The sequence below is a fragment of the Trifolium pratense genome, linkage group LG4, assembly GCF_020283565.1.
Source record: "Trifolium pratense cultivar HEN17-A07 linkage group LG4, ARS_RC_1.1, whole genome shotgun sequence".
In the NCBI taxonomy this organism is placed as follows: Eukaryota; Viridiplantae; Streptophyta; class Magnoliopsida; order Fabales; family Fabaceae; genus Trifolium; species Trifolium pratense.
The window spans coordinates 6,024,747-6,046,784 of record NC_060062.1 but is presented as its reverse complement, the minus strand read 5'-3'; the positions used below and the strand labels follow the sequence as shown (position 1 = coordinate 6,046,784).

Genomic DNA, 22,038 nt, shown 5'->3' with positions numbered 1-22,038 from the left:
AACCCGAACGGGTTAAGGGAAGAAGGCAAGCCGGCAAAGAACATCACCTACTACTTACCCGATTCACTCCTCCGGCAAGGTGAAGGCAGAACTGAGAATAAAAAAAACTCGGAATTGCAATTGTTTGATACTCACCATCATCTGTTGAGATTATTGACTATAATGATGGCTGATTGCATCATTTCCATTTTTTTCTTGTTTTTGAGGTTTGCTTGTGAAAGTTGGCTTTTCTTTTTATAGGAAATCATATTTGTCCCCTTTTTAATTATGGTGTATCATTAGTGGTTGGTGTTATAGTACTAATTTATACTGTCTTTTTTATTTTGATTTGTGAACTCACAGGGAAAAATAATTAAGACAAATAGTATATGTTCCAATTTAGTTGTCTTATGTGATAATCTAACCTTAAATGTATATTTAATTTTGGTACAGTAGGTTTGCAATACATAAGGTCATGCGATACTGTGTGACTGTGTGTCTGTGTCCTTAGTGACTGAAGAGTTGGAATTAGCTTTGTAGCATTGACAATTCTCATAAAAATTCAACACGGACACAACACCGATGCATGTCATTACATTTAGCTATACTATTTTTAAAATTATTATCAGTGTTGATGCGTCAATATAGTATCCAGTGTCAATACCGGTGTTTCGTAGGGAAATATTGTATTAGCTACGCTAAAAGCCATTCCAGATATTGTTTAAATTTGATATAGCACAAAACTCATTTCTTAGTGTGCTTGGTCACTTTCCTCTTTCTATTGCTGTCTTACTTTTCTCTTCTCTCCACTAAACTTTCTTCACATTCACCATCACAACAAACATCTCACAAACCCCACCATACAACAATGCCTTCCCAACATTTCCTCACTTTCTTCTTCTTCCTTCTCATATCTTGCAACACCATCACTTCATCATCATCACCACCAACACCATCATCACAAAAAGATGACACTTTTGAATTTGTTCGTCCTATGGACAGAAAATTATTAGGCATAAACAAGAAGGAAAAACTAAGTCATTTTAAATTCTACTGGCATGACATAGGGAGTGGAAAAAACCAATCATCAGTTATGGTTGTTCCACCATCATTGAAACTAAACTCAACAACTGGTTTTGGTTTGGTCAACATGATTGACAACCCTTTAACTTTAGGACCAAAGTTGAGCTCTAAACTTGTTGGAAAATCTCAAGGGTTCTATGCATCAGCTTGTAAAGATGAACTTGATTTGCTTATGGCTATGAATTTGGCTTTCATTGAAGGAAAGTATAATGGAAGTAGTATTACTATTTTGGGACGGAATCCGGTCTTTCATAAGGTTAGAGAGATGCCTGTTATTGGTGGTAGTGGACTTTTCAGATTTGCTAGAGGTTATGCTCAAGCTAGTACTTATTCCTTTGATCTCAAATCTGGAGATGCTGTTGTTGAGTATAATGTTTATGTTTTTCACTATTGATTGAGTATTATTGTTGTTGCTGCTGTTATTGTTTTAGGATTGTGTTTGTGTGAGATTTGGATTTATTGTGGTTATATTTGTAGTTGTTGTACTCAATTGATTTAAATGTATCTTTGAATTCACAGTGAGTTTAGCAGAATCACTGTGTGATTTTACATAAGTTACATTTTCGAGCTTTAACAAAATCACTACATCATCGTAGTTTCAACAAACCAATTGTGATATGAAACTCGTTGGATAGAGATCAGATGACTCAAATTGTAGATCGATATATCAGAAACCGAGAATTCTAATTGTTCGATATTAGAAGCAAGGGAAGGCTTTGAAGTTAATTCTGTAGCACTGACACCTCTGATCCAAAATGTATTTAGTGTCTGACACATGTCAATATCAAACATTGACATGACACCGACATGTGATGATTTTCAATTATTACATGTGTTTGCTCTTCTATAATCACACCTGCTAAATTATGCAGGTCCACTATAAGCTCCAAGTGAAGTGATTATTTTCTTTTTAGTTTGGGATGAACTTTAGATTGGTGAATTTTTTTGAGGTGTGCACATCATGTTCATCTCATACTTTCTTTTGGTGTATTAAGGTGTGTAGAGCAGCAACATGTTCAAAAATGTTCCAAGCTTTGTCTGCAATGTGCAGGACCATACAAATAAAACCAGGCAAAACCATCATTGTTTCTTTACTTTGAAGCCAGCACCTCAAACATGTATTAGCACTTTGCAGAGTTAAACAGATCAGTGTATTTTTATCAAGAGGTGAAAAGTTTAGGAAAAGTAATCCTTATAAGTTATACTCCCTCTGACTCTTATTCTAAGCAAACTTTTCTTTTTTCACCACATGTATCTGATTCACCGACCACCTAATCTGGTTCGGGGTCAGTTCTACCATCAAGTGGTTTCAGTCTCCTCCTAATTGTAGTTGCGGGGATAAGCAGACTTTTTCAAATGTTAAGAAAATTGTTAGTGAATTTAATGTGTCTTTTATTGATCTTTTAAAAATACTTTTTTTTTATAATAATATGTGTAACTTTTAACTTTTTATATTTTAAGATAAATTAGTAGTATTAATAAAGCTATGTTTAAATTATCAACAGCGAAAAAAAAAGGCTATGTTTGAAAAAACCTAATATTTGTTTTAAACAAACAGATAGTGCAAAAGCATCCCATGAGAAATCGTGAACTAAGTTGGCACTCGGCACCCTTTGACCGCCACCTATCATTTGCACGCAACAAATATTATTAAAAATAAAAAACGGATACAAAAACATTTGGGGCAAGACTAGACCAAAAATTAAGATAGAATAACCAAGAGAACTCAACATCCTGCTCATTGAAAATTTGGCAAGGAAAAATAAAAACTCAAAGAAAGAAGATAAAACTTGATATAGGTATAAGTTTTGTCAGGTAGCTTAATAGCTAAAAATTCACTTCTTTAAATAAATAAGTGAAAAATCTCGGGTTCAAACTTCGGCCCTATATATTAAAATGTGATATCATATGATATAGAGATTTATATTTAGAATAGAAAAAAAAAATTATTCAAAGGTAATTTGTTAATGAGTTTCAACACCACAAATATCACATCACATGGTATAAAACTCATTTCTTTGTTCACTTTCCTCTTTCTACCATCATTGTCTTGCTATATATTATATGTTCTCCTTCACTACTTTACTTTCTCCACAGTTAGCATCACAATAATGCCTTCCCAAAATTTCCTCACTTTGTTCTTCTTCCTTCTCCTCTCTTGCAACACTATCACTTCAACCTCATCACCATCATCACAAAAAGAAGACACTTTTGATTTTGTTCGTTCAATAAACCCAAAATTGTTAGGCCTAAACAAGAAAGAAAAGCTAAGTCATTTCAGATTCTATTGGCATGACATCTTGAGTGGAAAAAACCCAACTTCAATTATAATTGTTCCACCAACATTGATTCTAAACACAACCACTTATTTTGGTTCAGTCAACATGTTTGATGACCCTTTGACTTTGGGACCACAATTAAGTTCCAAACTTGTTGGAAAAGCTCAAGGTTTTTATGCTTCTGCATCACAAGATGATTTTGGTTTTCTTATGGCTATGAATTTGGCTTTCATTGAAGGGAAGTATAATGGAAGTAGTATTACTATTTTGGGGAGGAACTCTGGTATTAATAAGGTTAGGGAGATGCCTGTTGTTGGGGGTAGTGGTCTATTCAGATTTGCTAGAGGGTATGCTCAAGCTAATACTTATAAGTATGATGTCAAATCTGGAGATGCTATTGTTGAGTACAATGTTTATGTTTTTCACTATTAGTATTGATGATTGTAAATTATTGTTGTTGTTTTTAGGATTTGTGTTTGTGTTGTTGTTGGTTTTTCATACGTACTGGTCAGAAATCGAACTCATAACTAAATGATTTAGAAGTTTAAGTATTTACCACTTGTGTCACGCTATGTTGGATTGCGGGTTCTTACTATGGCTATACGTTACTTTGGTTTTATAAATTTGTTGTTATTTGTAGTCATTGAAATTAAGTTATAAATTTGTAGTCAAAATGCTAATACTATGGCTATATGTTACTTTGGAAATAATAATTTGTTGTTATTTTTTATTTATTGTGAGTTGAGATTATTGACTATAGTGAAGATGATATCATATTGCTTAAAATCCATTTCTTTCTTGTTTTTGAGTCTTAGTGTGCGTATGGGTTTGTGAAGCTTGGCTTTTCTTTTCTAGGAACCCATGTCTGTCCCCTCTTGATTTTTTAAGGTAATCTCTCCGTTTCAAATTATAAGTAAAAATGAATTGGAGAAAATCAATATGTTTGGTTTTTAATTTGAATTAAATACATCAATTTTTTTTACGAACTTTTTACTTATAATTTAGAATCGAAGTATTAGCATTTTGACTAACTTGGTTCCTATATTTCCATTGTGGCAAGCAAGGTTTTAGATAGCGGTCGCGGTCACGATTTCGGTTGTTACGGCTGTTGCGTTATGAAATACGATCGTCGCGGTGTGAATAAATCAAAACATCGCACAAATCTTATTAAAATTATTTGTACTATGATATATGTATAACAACTTAAATATGAGATAAATGTAAAGTTTTGAACTTGGAAGGAGTTAAAAAGATATAACACTTTATAATTTATGTTCATATTTGTATTAAAAATGTGATTTTTATGCATTTCTATTGAAAAAAATAGAAATCTCTATCTATTAGCATTTTGTCGCGGCCGTATTGCGTTTCTTTGCGGCTGTACCGGTGTTTTCGTCGCGGCCGTAACGGCGTTTCGCCGTGATTTTTTTCACCATATAAAAACGGTGAAAAACGGTAACGCTAGGCCCCAATACCTTTTTGTCGCCGCTGTTTTCGCGGTAACGGACCTTTATTTAAAACCTTGGTGGCAAGTACTCGTGAAACTTAGTTTGTTTATGTTAGTTATCCAACATTTTTATAACTGGGCTAGCATGACTAAACTCAGCCAAATTTGACATTCTATTCACACCCCGTCTTTTTTTATATAATTAATTTAACTTTCTATTTCAAATTAAAATTACTCTATTCAATGTTTTAAATGACATCTGATAGTCCACATGGTTTCACAAAGGCTTAATTAGTAAAATGGTCCCTTAAAAACATTTTTGGTTTCAGATTGGTCTCTTAAAGAAAAAAAGGTCCAAATAGGTCCCTTAAAGAAAAAAAGTCCGAATAGGTCCCTTAAAGACATCTCCGTTAATCAGTTTGGTCCTATTTAGACCTCTTTTTAGGGACCAAACTGATTAACGGAGATGTCTTTAAGGGACTTATTCGGACTTTTTTTTCTTTAAGGGACCTATTTGGACCTTTTTTTTCTTTAAGGGACCAATCTGAAACCAAAAATGTCTTTAAGGGACCATTTTACTAATTAAGCCTTTCACAAAATATAAGATAATTGACGGCATATTTTTATTATAATTTAAATGTGCCGCCAATTATCCACAATATATCTTTATTATTACAAATCTAGTAGTAGTAGTTTGATAGTGGTGTGAATGTGAAAACATTTTGTGGAATTTCAAATTCAACTCCGGATCATCACACTTCTCTTTGCTTATGTGGTTATCTGGAATTAAATTTATAATTTCACATAAAATGTTTCACAATCAAACCACTACATTATAATAGTAAAGATATAATGTGAACAATCGACGACATACCATTTAAAAAGTTGCGCAAGTGTTGTATAAATTAGGTACAAAACTCATTTAATTTCTTTTGTCCTTTTTATTCTCTCTCTTTTATTTGTTGTCCTATAAACAAAGCCTTAGTGTATGTTTGGTTTCAATTCTGGAGCATCCAGAATTGATTCTGGACGTGTAGAATTGATTATGACTTGTTTGGTTTCTCAAAAGTAGAATTGATTCTGCCTCCAGAATTGATTCTACTTGAAGCTAGAAATCGTAGCTTCTGATTCTAGAATTGATTTTTACACTCAAATTTTTTGTTCAACTCACTTTTTCATGAATATATCCAAACATAAACCACTTCAGCTTAAAATCAATTTTGGCCAGAATCAATTTTACAGAATCAATTCTGCCAAAATCAATTCTCTCCGCCGCAGAACCAAACACACGCTTAACCTACACTTCACTTCATTAGTTCATTTCTTCTTCCATTATTCTCTTCTCTACATACTTTACTTTCTCTAGAGTTAGCATCAGAATTTCACCAACTCCACCACAATGCCTATCCAAAATTTCCTCACTTTGTTCTTCTTCCTTCTCCTCTCTTGCAACACTCTCACTTTATCTTCATCACCAACATCACAAAAAGAAGACACATTTGAATTTGTTCGTCCAATAGACCCCAAATTTTTAGGCCTAGAACACAAAGAAAAACTAAGTCATTTTAGAGTCTATTAGCATGACACCTTAAGTGGAAAAAACCCAACTTCAATCACAATTATTCCACCATCATTGAAGTAAAACACAACCACTTCTTTTGGAATAGTCAACATGTTTGATGACCCTTTGACTATAGGACAAGAATTGAGTTCCAAGGTTGTTGGAAAACCTCAAGGATTCTATGCCACTGCCTCAAGAATTGTGTTACTTATCTTTCAAGTGTCATGAGGTCATGTTGAGATAGATTTTTATTTTATTTGTAGTTTAATTAATTTGGCAGGACAAAGGTTTTAAGTGAACCCGTCAATAAACAACAATAAGAATATAGAATTAGATTTACCTAAATAATTAGACTTTTATTTTATATGTTTAGATGATCATAATTATTTAGACACATCATTTGATTGCGGGCAAATTTTTGTGTCCATCTAAAACTTCCTCTTGTCTTTTTGGGCCGGCTCTTTTATTCTAGAAAAATGTTAAATAATGCTTTCGGAGTACTCTCTCCGTCCCAAAATATAAGCAAAAAGTGGTCAATCAAAATGAATGTATTTGGACTAAATTTTTAACCAAATACATCCATTTTGATTGACCACTTTTTGCTTATATTTTGGGACGGAGTAATACTGTTTAAGGAAACAAATATAGTAATATGTCATCGGAATTTGTGCGGTCAAATTCTCAAAAGTTTAAAAAGTATTATTTTCAACTTAAAAGTTTCTTTTTTTGGTTTCCTTAACCGGTGTCTCGGGGCACCGGTTACCTGGACCCTTTATTCTATTACTAGTAATAGTATTATAGATGGGTTTAGATCCTCTCCTTCACTCGTTTGTCTCTATCTCTCTCTTTCATTTTCTCACTCTTCTTTTTTATTCTTATTTTATTGATTTTCTATCAATCGTTAGTTGATCCAAGGGTGGTCGGCTCCGTACTTGGCAGGGAGAACCACAGTTTGACCTCCGCAATTACGATCAGAAGGGGACTGAAACCACTAAATACAAGAATTGACCGCTGAATCAGATTAAACAGTCCAATGAATCAGATACTAATAGTGGAGAAAAAAAATCGATTTTTCTAGCTTATTACTCTTCGTCACACTAAAACCTCACTTTTCTTTGGGCTTCCTCTTGACTTGGGCCGACCTCACACTACTCCGCAACTTTTGATTTTGTTGTTTCTTTCCCGTGAAAGATTGCTCAAAGCTAAAATCTCTAAGATGAGTAGATGACTATTTAAGTTACTAAATAAAATTGCACTTTAATTTATAAAAAGATGAATTTAAAATTTAAAATATATTAAATTATACTTAAAAATATACAAAGAAAAAACCATTTTTTTAACTTAAAACAAATGGGCCTATAGATTAATCCTTCCTTCAAAAAACTAAATAAATAATTATAGATTAATCCCAACTTTAATGTTCCACATCTTCCCAGCAAAAACAAAATGCAGCAACTAAATAAATTCAAAATTTTATTTGCTTTTGTAAAAGTCCAAATACTTGTTTGTTTGTATCTTTGATCCTGCAGAAGCTGTACTCCTCATGTGATTCTGATGAATAGTTGTTATGGTGGGGACAAAATCACAAAATTATTTTGTCATGGAAGAATCTTGAAAAGAATGTCTCAATTTTGCTTAAATTAAGGGGTACTCTTTTTCAGGTTACAGTGTTCTATTATATTTTTTTGGTTACAACAGTGTTCTATTATATGGTTGTACACTCTTTACTTTCTATTATATTTATGGGAACCGAACCGAACTGAACCAAATTGTTTTAAAATTTATAGTAACCGAACTAAACTGTTAAATGGTTCGATTTTATGGTTTTGAACCAAACCGTAACTAATTTTTCACTAAAAATAACTGAATCATTAAACCAAACCGAATTGAACCAAACTGATAACCATAAACCAAACCAAACTGTTTCAGATCAGTTTTAAAATCGTTAGTTATGATTCAATTTTTTTTTTTGGTTTGGTTTAATTTGGTTCGATATAGTTTGGTTTTTGGGTTTTTTTCCCCACCCCTAACTATATCGCTTTTCTTTTCTGCCACTCCTGGTTACTTGTTCTCTTATTAATTTCTTGCTTTATTTGATAATTTATATATGAAATAATTGGAAAACAAGCAATATTGCCACTTCCTTTACTAATAATAATAATGAAACAAGAAAATTGGACACAGTGGTCATGTGGTTAAAAATATGTTGTGAAATATTAATATTTATCGCTTAAGTACAATTCAGTTGATAGCTGTAGAGACGTTAATTTGCAAAATTATATGTTTAAATTTGAAATTTCTCATTTCTCCACATTTAATATATGTGAATCTAGCCACTAGTGTAATTCAATCAAAAAAATAAATATTAAACACTTGAAATTAAAACCAAATTTGTTAACAATAAATTATTTAAACATGTACTAGTTCATAAACTTGAAAACAATCTGGATATAACAATATGTTATATCGATTTAAAAAAAAAGGTTATATTATAGGTAAGAACAGGAAAATATGCCTAAATACAATTTTGCGAAAACATATATCCTGCAGTTTGTTTTGACACAATTTCCACGCAGTTTTGCATTACAGCCATCCGATCAAAATCCTGTGGTAGAGATTGTTTCATGTAATTTTTCAACTGTGTTGATCTGAACAGTCTGATTTATGATCAACGGTCCAGATTTAAAACTGTGTGAAAACTTTGTGAAAAACTATCGCAGAAAATCTGCATCCCAATTTTGCTCCTAATATAGTCTCTACATTAATTAGCAAGTCACAAAATTGTGCTAAAGTGTATTGTTTTTTTAAAAAAATAAGACCATAAGGCGTCCCAAAAATAGAACGTGAAGAGAAAAAGGAGAATCTGACTCAACGACAAAAATATTTCGAGAAGGACAACTCAACTAGTGCTTTGAAGAGCCTAATAAACCGTCCCACCACACTCTAGTAGACTCAGCATGTGAAGGGTTGCATCTCCTATACATAATAAGAACAAAGGGCTAGATGGGTTTTTACTTGGAACTATTTTCAGGAGATGAGTTTCATCCTTTCCAGTTTTCCACCAATTTCTCGACCGAAGAATATCCACTTATTCCGAGAGGTCTATGCACCATCAAATTTCTAATGACTTGCCAACACATAATACACCATAGCACACCAACAAAAGTTGACCCAAAGGCCAAAATTTAGTGGTGGAAAAATTTATGAAAGTTTAAAAATCGCAGGACTATGTTTTCATACTAAGAAAAAGATGGACCAAAATTATAAATCAACAAATATATAGAACTAAAATTCTATTTAAGCAAAAAAAAAAAAAAAACTAAAATAAATAAATTGGAAGAAAGAATTTGCTGCAAAGTTCCATGTGCCATGTGCAATTGTGCATAATTTTGTTCAACTGTATTTTCTATTGTTTTTCATTTTGTGTTTTACCCTTTTATTATATGCTAAAAGGCATAATCTGAAATAATGCTATCTACAGTGACTTTATTGTTTTAAATGCAAAAGGGATATTTTATATATTTGTAACCCAAGCTTTAATGGATGAGTTTTCTATCTCAACTAGAAAAAGCACTATAGAGCAATTAAAAAAAAATTAAAAGATAGCTAAAGAGAATTAGAACACCTAAGGCCTTTTGAAAGGTTTATGATTAAAGGATATTTAATGGAATGATGCTAGTGAGTAAGTCAAAAGTGATTCTTGTATATTTAATCAAGAAAGGTACAAAAAGAAAAAGTTATCATACTAATTTTTTTGAATCTAAGGATTGTTTTTCCCAAGCATGTACTTTAACTTATACTACTTGTTGTTATCATAGTTATCTAATCTCTATCTTATAGGATAGATCCATGTAAAGAATTTGCTTTAGGAAATTTTAGGGTATGAAAGTTGGGTGGGTAAAATCATTAACATGTGTTATGTTAAATGATAAACAAGACTTTCCTCTTTTGTGTTAACCAAAGTGTCCCTCTCTCAAGTATTTGGTGACTAATATTTGAGAAAAGATCAAACCCTAATCTAAAAATTGAAATAAGCTAATCTCTATTGGATCTTTTTACCTCTTTTTGTGAAAATCAATTGGATTGTAATATTTTCTTTAAACCAAACCAACTAACCATAAAACATAATGTTCTTTTGGTGTGTGTTTTTGTTACTTATCTTCTTTTTTTTTTACTGGAATGTTTTTGTTACTTATCAATTTCAATGTTTTGTTCCTTTTTTTTCTTTCCAATATGCTTGCTATAGCTTAATCACCTATATATAATTTGATTATTGAATTTGAATTTTTATCAGAAAAATAATATTTGAATCTTGACTTAGGATTTTTTTTTTTTTTTTGGTATTGAAAATTTATGATGAAGAGATGATGTCCTAGTCCAAGGCAGAGAAGATCTTAGGACTCAAAGAGCACTTACATATATTTACCTCTGTTTAAAGACATTTGCGGGGCTCGAATCCAAGGAACATGCATATCTTTGGTCACTAGAATACTTGTAAAAGAAAATGATGATATTTCGTATCAATATATTTATATTATTGTCGTTCAATTATAAATTTTAGAAATATTATTTTGACACATTTTCATCAACACAAATACGAACCTATTTATTAATACTCAATTTTATTTTATTTTCCTTTTCTCTTTTTCACTCATATGACCATCTCTCTTCTTCCTATCTTTGCAAACTCTCTCACTTTCTTCCTCTTGTCTCTCCATTTTTCTCCTCTCCTCTACAAACACTCTCACCATCTTCACCACATTGATCTTCTATGTCTTCACCCAGTTTTACCTCCACTCTAGAAGATATAAGTGTTTTTTTTACCACTTATATCTTTGCTTTTTTAAATATAAAAAAAATAAGATCCCCAAATATTCCAACAAATTTTTCTAATCCATAGGATTGAATGAACTTTATTTTCTTTTTGTTTTACGAATCCGATGCACAAATTCTGTGACTTTCCGTCAAAATGTGGGTCCTAAAGTTTCTTTTTGTTTTGTCCCTAGAAGCTAAACCTTGTTTCTTTTTGTAGTATCAATGGGAACTTGTAGAAAATCATACTCCTATCTACTACTCCAATAAAATGACAAATACTCCCTCCGGTCCTTATTATAAGAAACACTTTGACAAAATCACACAGACCAAGGAAGGTAAATTTTCTCATTAATGATTCTATCATTTTATGTTATATTCCAAAACTAACCTTTGACTAGTATGGGAAATAGACTTCTCTAATTAATGCACTAGCATTATAATGAATTATTTGATTGTATTTAATAAGGGTACAAATGAAATTGTGTCAAAGTGTTTCTTATAAAAAGGACCAAATAAAAATTCCAAAGTGTTTCTTATAAAAAGGACCGGAGGGAGTATTTTAGGACACATATTGAAATTAAATATAGGTAATTTATCTTAGATTTTATATTTAAAAGAAAAGATTAATCTTTAAACTTTAAGGAAGTATAAATATAGTTTCTAAGATTATTTTTTATTTATTTTAAACATGTATTTTTAGAAAATTTGTTTGTAAGATCAAATTTTTTTTACATAATTTTAGATGGAGGAATGTTATAGGAACACATTTTTTTTATACATACTTGATAAAGGATAATAGAACATTTTGTACTCGCTTCTTTCTCTTTCTTTTCTACCACTGATCCACATCTTCTTTATTTCTCTACCATCACTGTGTCGCCGTCCTCTCTACCGCTGCATTAAGATCTATCCACATCACACTAATATATGTCCACCAAAAAATTGTGTGTGGTAGAGAGAGATCAGGTGAGTGAGAGAGAAAGATATGAGGAACAATTATAGTAAAGAGTTTGTCTTTGTAACTTTATATTTCGTATAAAATAGCTGTAAAATTATTATTAATATCTTCGTTATAAATAATGATCTCTCATGTTTTTTTTTTAAAAAAAAATTATGTAATTTTTCTAAATACGTGCAAAGAAATATGCAATAATTGTTGGATTTTATGGATTACATAATTATTTTATTTATATGAGATAGAAGAGCACAACATAATTATTTTATGTAGTTTTGTTTGATAAATGGGCTTATCAAAAAGAAATTGTGTGTGGCAAATAGTTCATGAATGATTTAACTAATTTGCAAATTAAAGTGCTATTTTGAATATATGTTATATATATGCAGCAGAATGCATGAAAACTATTGGAAATGTATATTTATAGATAAAAGAAATATTTGATAGCACAAATAACAAAGCCTTGGCATGGCTAAATCACTATCAATATGTGGAGTGAATACATCAATAGTGGACAAAGACATTTAATTTATCATTAAGAAAAAGACATTTAGTTGAAAGTGATGTATCCGATCAAACAATTTGAATATGATATATCCTTCATCAACTCAATTGGTATATGAAGAAGATTTCTATGCTATTTTTCTACGACTAGTTTAGTGACTAAAATTTTACTCTTAAAGTGAATAAATAAAATGTTTAAAGTTCAAATTCAGAGTCAGACTCCTACCTATGAAATGCGTTCCTAGCTATTAAGTGAATTGAACTCACAAGAACTTCTATATTACATGTACTTTTTTTTTTTACTTTTCTTTTTTGTCTTTAAATAAATTACTAAAGAATTATGTTTTTTTTATATAATTATGTTATTGATGCGAAATATTTATATAATGCAAAATACTCAAAAAATTAAATTTGTTCATCCATATATTAGACCGATATAGTAGTATTATTCTAAGGAGAATGTTAACTTGTGCCCTTAAGGCACATGTTAAGAAGATAAATGTGAAAAATATTTATTGAACTTGTGTTGTATTCAATTTTCTAAGCATTAAATTCTTTATATCATTAAATGTTATATATTTCTATTTTTAGGTAGCTTAACATGTGCCATTAGGGCACAAGTTAACATGACCCTTATTCTAAACAATAATATGGCATCTTAAATTTTATTACCAATCCAAATGCATGCTTGAGATTTACACATGTCTTGTATTTGCCAAACTATAATTAGAGCAAGAACCCCTCCATTGACATTATAGATCACATTAAGCATATGATTACACATAACATTATGATGTATTTGACAATATGTTGGGAGTATTCATTAAGAATCTTCATTTCGCATGTGGGTTTAAAAGTGTATATATGATGGTTGCCTTAGAACTAATTGAAACTTTCGTGTTAAATTTATATTGTTATCAAAAACAAGAAAGTTGTGTTTATTGTTTGGGACAAGATATGATCTCTATGTGTGTTTAATGTTTATAACTAGTGAGAATTATTTTTATCTTATTTATTGATTTTGTAGTATTGAGTTAGATTTAATATGATTTAGGGATATAATTAGTTGTAGGAAACGTTTCCTATTTTAAGTTTTGATTTTAAATTTAATTGCAAATTTGAGAAGAAAATTATGAAACTTTCATCAGAAAATAATATTGGAAACACTTGCTTTCATAACCAAGCGAACTTCAAATATTTTCAAACTTTATTTTTTTTGGGGAAAATATTTTCAAACCTAGATTATATTTTAACTTGACCTTGAATAAAGAATATTTTCTATATGTAATAATTTAGATTAATTGAGTCCAATGGTCCACTAATTAAAATCAAGTTAGATCTCAAAGTTTATAGAACAACATACGCTCATAGTCATAGTAATATTTACAAATCATCTACCAACGAACGAGGTCATATATGCCGACAGTAATATAATATGAGCCAATTTCTTATCAACCGAATAAATATATGTCGGCTAAAATAAGTTTTTTTTTCTCCTATAGGAAGGTTGGTAATGTGGCATGAAATGAAAGATAAAGGAGGAGGAAGTTGTGGTCCAAAGAGTGGAGCTAACAAACCCGTGCTGTGCACTGCAATCTTAGGGGAGGGGACGAATGAATATGAGGTTGCTGCAGCTACAATATTATCCAATTCCTCAATTATTAATTTTCATCACACTTTTCTCATCTACAACTCTATCTATCATCATATCATCCTATTCTATCCTATTAATATTCATACAATATTCATCGTGTATGCCACACCTTTTCCATCCAAATTTTGAATTTAAATTTTAGCTTAATGATTTTATATTAAACTTATTTCTAAAAATAAAATATTTTGCTCCAAATTTCATTTTATCCTATTCTATACAGTACAGTATATTCTAAGAAAATTAAATTCATTATTAAGAATGACGTACGATTATCAAAGGTATCCACACATGTTTGTATCCTCATTTGGATTTTACAATGCATTCTTGTAGATTTGCTATGGCAGAGAACAAGATATACAGCGGACATAAGGTTTTTCTTATTCAAATTATAAGTTAATTTTATGAATAAGTAAAGTTTGTTTAAGAATAGTTTTTACTAGGAATTGAATTTGTGTTCATTTGAATGGTTTATCTTAGGGAAAATTTATTAAACACTTGAGCCGAATTTGGGTTCTGTTCAGTCAGAGAGATATGATTACACTGCAGGCGACTATATCTGAACCGTTTAATTAAAATCATACATTCTAGATTCATAGTTTGAATTTTATATTTAAAAATGGTTAAAATTTGAATCTACCTAATATTGATAAGACAATCCATATATCTTAATTGTATATTGTTCCTGCATAGAATTTATGGAGTGTATATTTAGTATCAGACAAGCAAGGTGTTAAGCATTGATATTGTGTTTTCTTGTGTTTGGTGAAAGAAGGAACGCGATCTCTTCCTAATATTTGTGATGCCTCATATATAGAAGTGTCATATGAGATAATGGAGGGAGTTGTGGGGTGATGGTGGAGTAAAGATAGGGAGTAATGTGCTAGTTCTACGATCGAATCTTTTTGAGCCTCTCTGACTTAGGAGTGGTCCAATCAGGCGTATTAGGCTTAGGCGAATTATACCAGATATTCTATCCGATACACATATAGTGTGACTACACATAATTCAATTCCATTTGACTCTAATATCTTTAATTAAATTACACAATATTTTAGCATAATATATACTATTTACACATACACTACCTTATCCTCACCACCATTATATTGAAGTGTCATCTAAACTCTAAAGTCTCTAAAAAATGACAGCTCAATAGTTAATATTTTAATCTATATATATTTAAGATAATTGTAAATCAATAAAAAATAAATGGATAATAAGTTGTGCTATTACTTTTTTTTAGATGATAAAATTAATATTTTATAAATTATATCCATATTCAATTATTAATAAAACTCTTATAGTTGAATATGGATATTAATATGGAGCAATTTAAATATGTTTATCGAGACATTGATCCACGATAAAAACAGATATTACAATTGATCTTAACCAAAAAATTAAAGAAAGGTAGTATTCAGTTCACCAAGAAAATACTAGTAGTAATTAATTTCTTAATACACATGAGAATGACAGATTAAATATTTAAAGAGTTTATCTATCATATGCAAATTTGAATAGAAGTTGAAACTCCCTAATTACACTTAAGGGTTTAACCAGGTATTATTATTAACTCCCTAATTACACTTGGACTTGGAAACTACTACTGTACAATAATATCCCTCCCCCAAGTATAAAGTGCTTCTGAAATGTATCTTTTTCAAACTTCAGAGTTTGAACACAGTGTCTGTGTCTGTACTCTGTCAATCTGTATAATGCAGCAAAAATAGTACACTCTAGTACCTCACTCACTCCACTCCACACACTTTCCCCCAAAAAATAGCGCGTGCTCTCACTCTCTCCCACGTTTTCTCATTCAAATCCCCTCACCCTCCACAAAACAAGCAACATTACAAAAAACAAACCAACCTCAAACTCAAAAAACAAAACAAACCACTATCTTTCTCTTACTCTCTCTCTCTCCTTCCTCTGTCTTCTGCACAAAACCACATTCACACTCATAGTTCAAAACTTCTTTTCTTTTTCACAATATCACCAAACCCATTTCCTTCAAATCCTCAAAAACATCTTTCATTCACCATTTCATGCAAAGATTCCATCTTGGTATCTCTCAAAATCAAAACTTGATGATGAATTCTTCTTCATCTCCTCTTTCTCTTCAACCCCAAAAATCACCTTTTCAAGACCCACTTGAAGATTCCTCACCAAAACAAACCAAAAAAACCTTACTTTCTTCTCTAATGGGTAGTAGTAACAACAATAACAACTCTTCTTCAACTCTTAGAACACCTTCTTTTGAAGAAGATAACTACTTTGTCACTCTTCTCAAATCCTCAGAGAAAAAAGCACTTCAAGACCTCAAAAAAAGCCTCCTTGAAGCAACTTCTAATGGAGTTGAAGTTGGTGTTTCCATGTGGGGTATTCCTCTTCTTGGTGGTGATGACAGAGCTGATGTAATCCTCTTGAAATTTTTAAGAGCAAGAGATTTCAGAGTTAATGAAGCACTAAACATGATTATAAAGTGTTTAGCTTGGAGAAAAGAGTTTAATGCTGACACAATAGTTGAAGAAGATTTGAGTCAATTCAAAGAGCTTGAAGGTGTTATAGCTTATATGCAAAGCTATGACAAAGAGGGTCACCCTGTTTGCTACAATGCTTATGGTTTGTTTAGAGATAAAGAAATGTATGAGAGAATTTTTGGTGATGAAGAAAAGCTTAAGATGTTTCTTAGATGGAGAGTTCAAGTTCTTGAAAGAGGTATTAGGCTTCTTCATTTTAAGCCTGGTGGTGTTAATTCTCTTATTCAAGTTACTGATCTTAAGGATATGCCTAAAAGAGAATTAAGGGTTGCTTCTAACCATATCATGTCACTCTTTCAAGATAACTACCCTGAAATGGTTGCTAGAAAGGTACCATTTTTATTTATCACTCTCAAATTTAATATTTAAAGTTTGTAATAATAATTAGTACTAGTTCTTAAAGTACATAAGATTCCTCAATTTAGTACATGGTATTAAGATGACAAGGTCTAATCACAACAAATTTCACATATTTTAGGGACAAATGATTAATTTCATTTGTCAAAAAAAAAAATTGATTAATTTCATATATTTTATGTATTTTGGAAGTTTGAGAGGATTGGTTTCTGTACTTGTTTTTCAATTTTAAGTGTTTTCTTTGCTCATTTACTTGTGTTTGCTTTTTTTTTTTGGTGGTTTAGATTTTCATCAATGTGCCATGGTACTTCAGTATGTTGTATTCAATGTTTAGTCCATTTTTGACACAAAGGACTAAGAGCAAGTTTGTGATCTCAAAGGAAGGAAATGCTGCTGAGACACTCTACAAGTGAGTATATAATTGTTGTTCCATTTGGTTTGGTTTTATGTCCCTTTGTTTGAACTTTATACAAGTCATAAATACACTGATCTAGAATGTTTTAGTTGGCTTTGTTTCTCTCAATGTTTTATCTATATTAAGATCGCTTACTACTATTGTTTGTGTTTTTAGTTTTTCTTCCATTAACTACTTTTAGTATTCAAGTTGTCTTTCTTTTGATTTTGACGGAGTTATAGTGACACCGAGATTTTACCGAAGCTCTTAGGTGTAACTTTTGTCACAATCGAATTTGAATTGCTTGCCACCGGCCATACCACACATTCACGGAGTCAACACATCGGTGTTGTTGGATCGAAATCAGATGGTCTAGATTTCTACATTGAAAACTTGACTTTCTGTTCTCGATCCAATGACCACTGATGTGCTGATTGTGTGAATTCTTGGATTTGTTGACCGCAGACAATCTCTGAATTCGTCAAAATCAGGGTGGTACTAACAAAATTGTGATCTTTCCAAACTTATTTCAATCAAAAGATACACTTACTATTATGAGGAAAAAATGTTTCAACTTTCCTTCTATTTTCCATTTTAGGGTTTGGTTTCTGAAAGTTGTTTTCTTATGATCAGATTCATTAGACCTGAGGATATTCCTGTTCAGTATGGAGGGCTGAATGTTCCAAGTGATTTGCAAAATGGTCCCCCAAAACCTGCTTCTGAATTCACTGTCAAAGGAGGGGAGAAAGTGAATATACAAATAGAAGGAATTGAGGTAGTAATCATTCACCCCATTCTATCAAATTACTCTTCTCTATGCAGATTATCATTTTTCTTTTCTCATAATGCAAGTGGGTTGTTTCCTTTTAAGATAAAATATTCTCCTAAGATTCTCTCTTTCATTAGCCCCTAAAATTGTATGAGTTTACAATTTGGTACCTTAAAACTAACTTAATTATGAAATGACCCCTGAAATTTAAAATTTTCTATCAAATTAGCTTTTTTGGGTCGGCTTATGTAGTCCTTGTTTGTGTAGCACCGACTTTCAGATTGAAGACATGTCAGGTGTTTGACACGTATCAGTCGTAGACACCACACGTGTGGTTACATTTAATTATTCCATTTTTTCAAATTGAAATTTTTTTTAGAATTTTCAAATAGCTTAGTGTATTTTTTTTTCCCTTATATAAATGGAAGCTAAATTGGTTGTTTACTTGTTGTTGGGGGTGAACTAGGGAGGTGCAACTATCACTTGGGACATTGTTGTGGGAGGTTGGGACTTAGAATACAGTGTTGAGTTTGTCCCAAATGCTGAAGGAAGCTACACTATAGCAGTTTCAAAGCCAAAAAAGATCGGAGCCTCAGAACTAGCAATTCACAACTCATTCACATCAAAAGAATCGGGCAAAATGATACTCTCGGTCGACAACACTGCCTCCAGGAAGAAAAAAGTCGCTGCTTATCGTTATGTTGTCCGCAAATGTGCCACCACTTGAGTGATATTGCCATTAGGTGTGTTTGGAAACCTTAATTTCTGCAGGGAAAACATGCGGTGACCTTAGTCCAACTACCGCACGGTGGCTGAATTTCCAACATGTTTTCAAACACACAAAGCTCTAATGACTTTTTATTTGAATTTAAATTTTTGCTAATGATGTTTTTTATTTTAACCTTTGTTTTAAGAGTCTTATTTATGCTTGTTAACTTGTGATGGCATGCATGTTTAACTTTAGAGGTATTAATATTAATTAACTTAGTAGTGTAATGTAAAGAAGAGAACTTTATGTTGGTAGTAGTAATGGCAATATTGCTTGGTATAGAAGAAAAGCCATTAAGTTTGCTTATATAGCATACCATGTTACTGTTTGTTGTGACCATTTTGGTGGATTTTTGGGGCAAAGTAATGTGTATGTTGCTTAAGCACCTACAGAACAGAAGGGTGACTTTGTGAAGGTGCAATCTATATTTTATGATTTAAATTTTTAGTAAATCTCTTAATTGTTTATTGACATTGTAAGACTTATCTATGCATTCTTGAGGAAATAACGTGTGCATTTAGACCATCGTATCATAAACATGTGATAATATATTAATTAGAAAAAAATAAAGAAAAGTTGGTCAATGTTAAGATATAACAATTGAGAAAATTTGAGAGGAAAAAATTGAGAGGATTTTTTCTCGTAAAACACGGCATATAATATGTTTTTAAATGTAATTCAATTCACATTCAACTTTTATGAAAATAAATTAATTTTACTAATCTATTTATTCAAAATTAATTTTTGTGAACATAAAATATATATAGTTTAACAATTTTAGGGATCAAATAAGGTATTTATTATTTGAAGTTAGTTTTATGTTGGGTTTGGTTAATTAAGGGAAAGTGTGTATGTGATGTGTCTTAACAAAAAATAAAAGGAAAATTTGAATTATGACTGATATTGACTAGACAATGTGTATTGTAAGATGATAGATTTGGTATTGTTTGAATATATGAAATGGAACATGATTGTGACTTAAAGTTCCCAAAAAAGAAGTTCACGGGTTGTGACTGGTAGTAACGTGTTGAAGGAGTTCAAATTTTATAGTGGATGGAGCTTCAATTTTTAATTTTTTTTTTCTTACTTACTTTCCTAATGCCTGTGATGTTGATGTTTGTTCTTGTTTGGTTAACCATTTTGGCATTTACCTTTTCTTTTCAAATTCAAACCGTGTGTGTGATTCTATTCTCTTCTCTACCCCTTTGTTGATCTTAATAATCTTAACCCTATGATCTTTAAGAAGAGTGGTTTAATAATCTTGAGCTTCATCGTAAGATAAGTAAAATATTGTTAATGTTCTCGACTGGGTCTAAGAGTGGCCTAAATTCACTTATGCTCGGACAGCCCAATAAGACGAGCCCTTCTCGTTTACGTCAGCACAACACGTTGCCCACATGCTCCTTGATGCACAAACACGTCATCATAGCTCATTTGTTCTCCCCAATACGTGAAACAACTCATCCCAGAATGAGGACTAAATAACGGTTTCTCCCCCATCCAATGGGAAATCCTGGCAGTCACTCTTAATGGGCTGCTCAACGTGGCCAATTAAGAGGACCATTGGCCCAAAGTTGGGGGCACCATAAATATCCTCCTCCACAGGAGGGTCAGGTATTCGATTCATTCTAAACATTATGCTTAAAATTGTATCTCTTGTGCTCTTTACTAACTTAAGCATCAGAGCGCCTACAAGTACAAATCCCCCTCTGATGGATTGATTACACATTCAACGACTTTTCTTTGGCCATCACCTTCTCTGATCAACAGGTAAGATCAGTTAAGAATTATTTTAGTTTAGATTTGAATTCGAATATTGTTAAACAAATTATAGTATGTTTCTATTAAGTTGTGATAAACAAATGAAATAATATAGAATTAAAAAAATTGTTAAAAGTTTTATTTTCATATATTGTCAATGTAAGTTTTTTTCACTTTGTCACCATATATTACAATCAATCTTGTGTGACTTTAAAAATAATTATCATTAAAATAAAATGCTTTAATGATTTAAGAGTTATAATTGATTAACACTGTATATGAATCAAAAGTTTTTGTTAACCTTAAGGAATGGAAAACATATATATTGTACTATTAGGCATAAAAAAAATATTTATCATGTAATATTTTGAAATAGGGTGGCGCGCCCAATGAATTTGATTTCACCCGTTCGATTCCTGCAGGTTGCAACTTGTAAAGTGAAAACAGAGACCTACTATGAAAGTCTCTGTTTTATCTCTGTATTGACATCCTATATGTTAAGAGTCTCACACTAAATATGAGATGATTTGAACGTGAATTTATAAGTAAAAGATAATTCTCATTCTACAAGTTAATTTGTAGAGTTGAGTTGGTCGAACCTAAATTCTAATACTATGCATGAAATAGAAGAATTGTGCCAAAAAAAAATACAGTAGATGAAAGTAAATACTGTGTAAACTATTTGTGGTTTATGTGTATGTTTTGGAATGAACTATTTGTAGTTGTGCCTATAGGAATAGTGCATATATTGTCTTCTCTGCTGAGCATATTGCAGTGATTGCATAGTGCAAACAATTGGTCTAGACCTGTAATTCAAACCAGCATTGATGGTATTGGCAAATGGGTCTTGGAAAAGGAATTTGTCATCATATTCATATATACATGTCTTTCATTTACTGAATCACTCTTACATTTTCTTTGACTAAATTTACCTAACTATTTGTGGTTTATGTGTATTTTCTTGCCCATTTAAAAAATAAAAAATCAATTTCCATCTTAGTTATGAAAAATAAAAATTATTCATAGTTTTCAAGAAAACTAATTGATAGTATTTGATTTTTTTATGCAACTAAAAAATATAGACTATCCTAAACTAGAGAAACGAAGTTAGAAGGGGAATCAACAGAGACTACGGTCCTCTAAATATTTTTAATTTTTTTATACTAGCATA

At 31.3% G+C, this 22,038-nt stretch overlaps 3 protein-coding genes across 3 annotated transcripts; all 3 read left to right on the top strand.

Moving 5' to 3' along the window:
• Window positions 1-733: 733 nt before the first annotated feature.
• On the top strand, window positions 734-2,434 carry LOC123921836 (dirigent protein 19-like). Its single transcript, XM_045974527.1, has one exon. The coding sequence runs from the start codon at window positions 848-850 to the stop codon at window positions 1,454-1,456; it is 609 nt and encodes a 202-aa protein (XP_045830483.1). The 5' UTR covers window positions 734-847; the 3' UTR covers window positions 1,457-2,434.
• A 668-nt stretch (window positions 2,435-3,102) lies between these two features.
• LOC123921869 (dirigent protein 22-like) lies at window positions 3,103-4,023 on the top strand. The gene has a single exon (XM_045974575.1). The coding sequence runs from the start codon at window positions 3,174-3,176 to the stop codon at window positions 3,771-3,773; it is 600 nt and encodes a 199-aa protein (XP_045830531.1). The 5' UTR covers window positions 3,103-3,173; the 3' UTR covers window positions 3,774-4,023.
• Window positions 4,024-15,939: 11,916 nt separating this feature from the next.
• Window positions 15,940-19,585, top strand: LOC123923387 (patellin-6-like). Its single transcript, XM_045976077.1, has 4 exons — window positions 15,940-17,147; window positions 17,459-17,583; window positions 18,202-18,343; window positions 18,804-19,585. The coding sequence occupies exons 1-4, from the start codon at window positions 16,323-16,325 to the stop codon at window positions 19,062-19,064; spliced, it is 1,353 nt and encodes a 450-aa protein (XP_045832033.1). The 5' UTR covers window positions 15,940-16,322; the 3' UTR covers window positions 19,065-19,585.
• The last annotated feature ends 2,453 nt before the right edge of the window (window positions 19,586-22,038 follow it).

Bases quoted from the DNA above. Each gene is read 5' to 3' on its own strand.
- LOC123921836 (XM_045974527.1), top strand. From the start codon at position 848: ATGCCTTCCCAACATTTCCTCACTTTCTTCTTCTTCCTTCTCATATCT.
- LOC123921869 (XM_045974575.1), top strand. From the start codon at position 3,174: ATGCCTTCCCAAAATTTCCTCACTTTGTTCTTCTTCCTTCTCCTCTCT.
- LOC123923387 (XM_045976077.1), top strand. From the start codon at position 16,323: ATGCAAAGATTCCATCTTGGTATCTCTCAAAATCAAAACTTGATGATG. The intron at 17,584-18,201 runs GTGAGTATATAA...TCTTATGATCAG, and splicing joins GCTGCTGAGACACTCTACAA to ATTCATTAGACCTGAGGATA. The intron at 18,344-18,803 runs GTAGTAATCATT...GGGGTGAACTAG, and splicing joins TACAAATAGAAGGAATTGAG to GGAGGTGCAACTATCACTTG.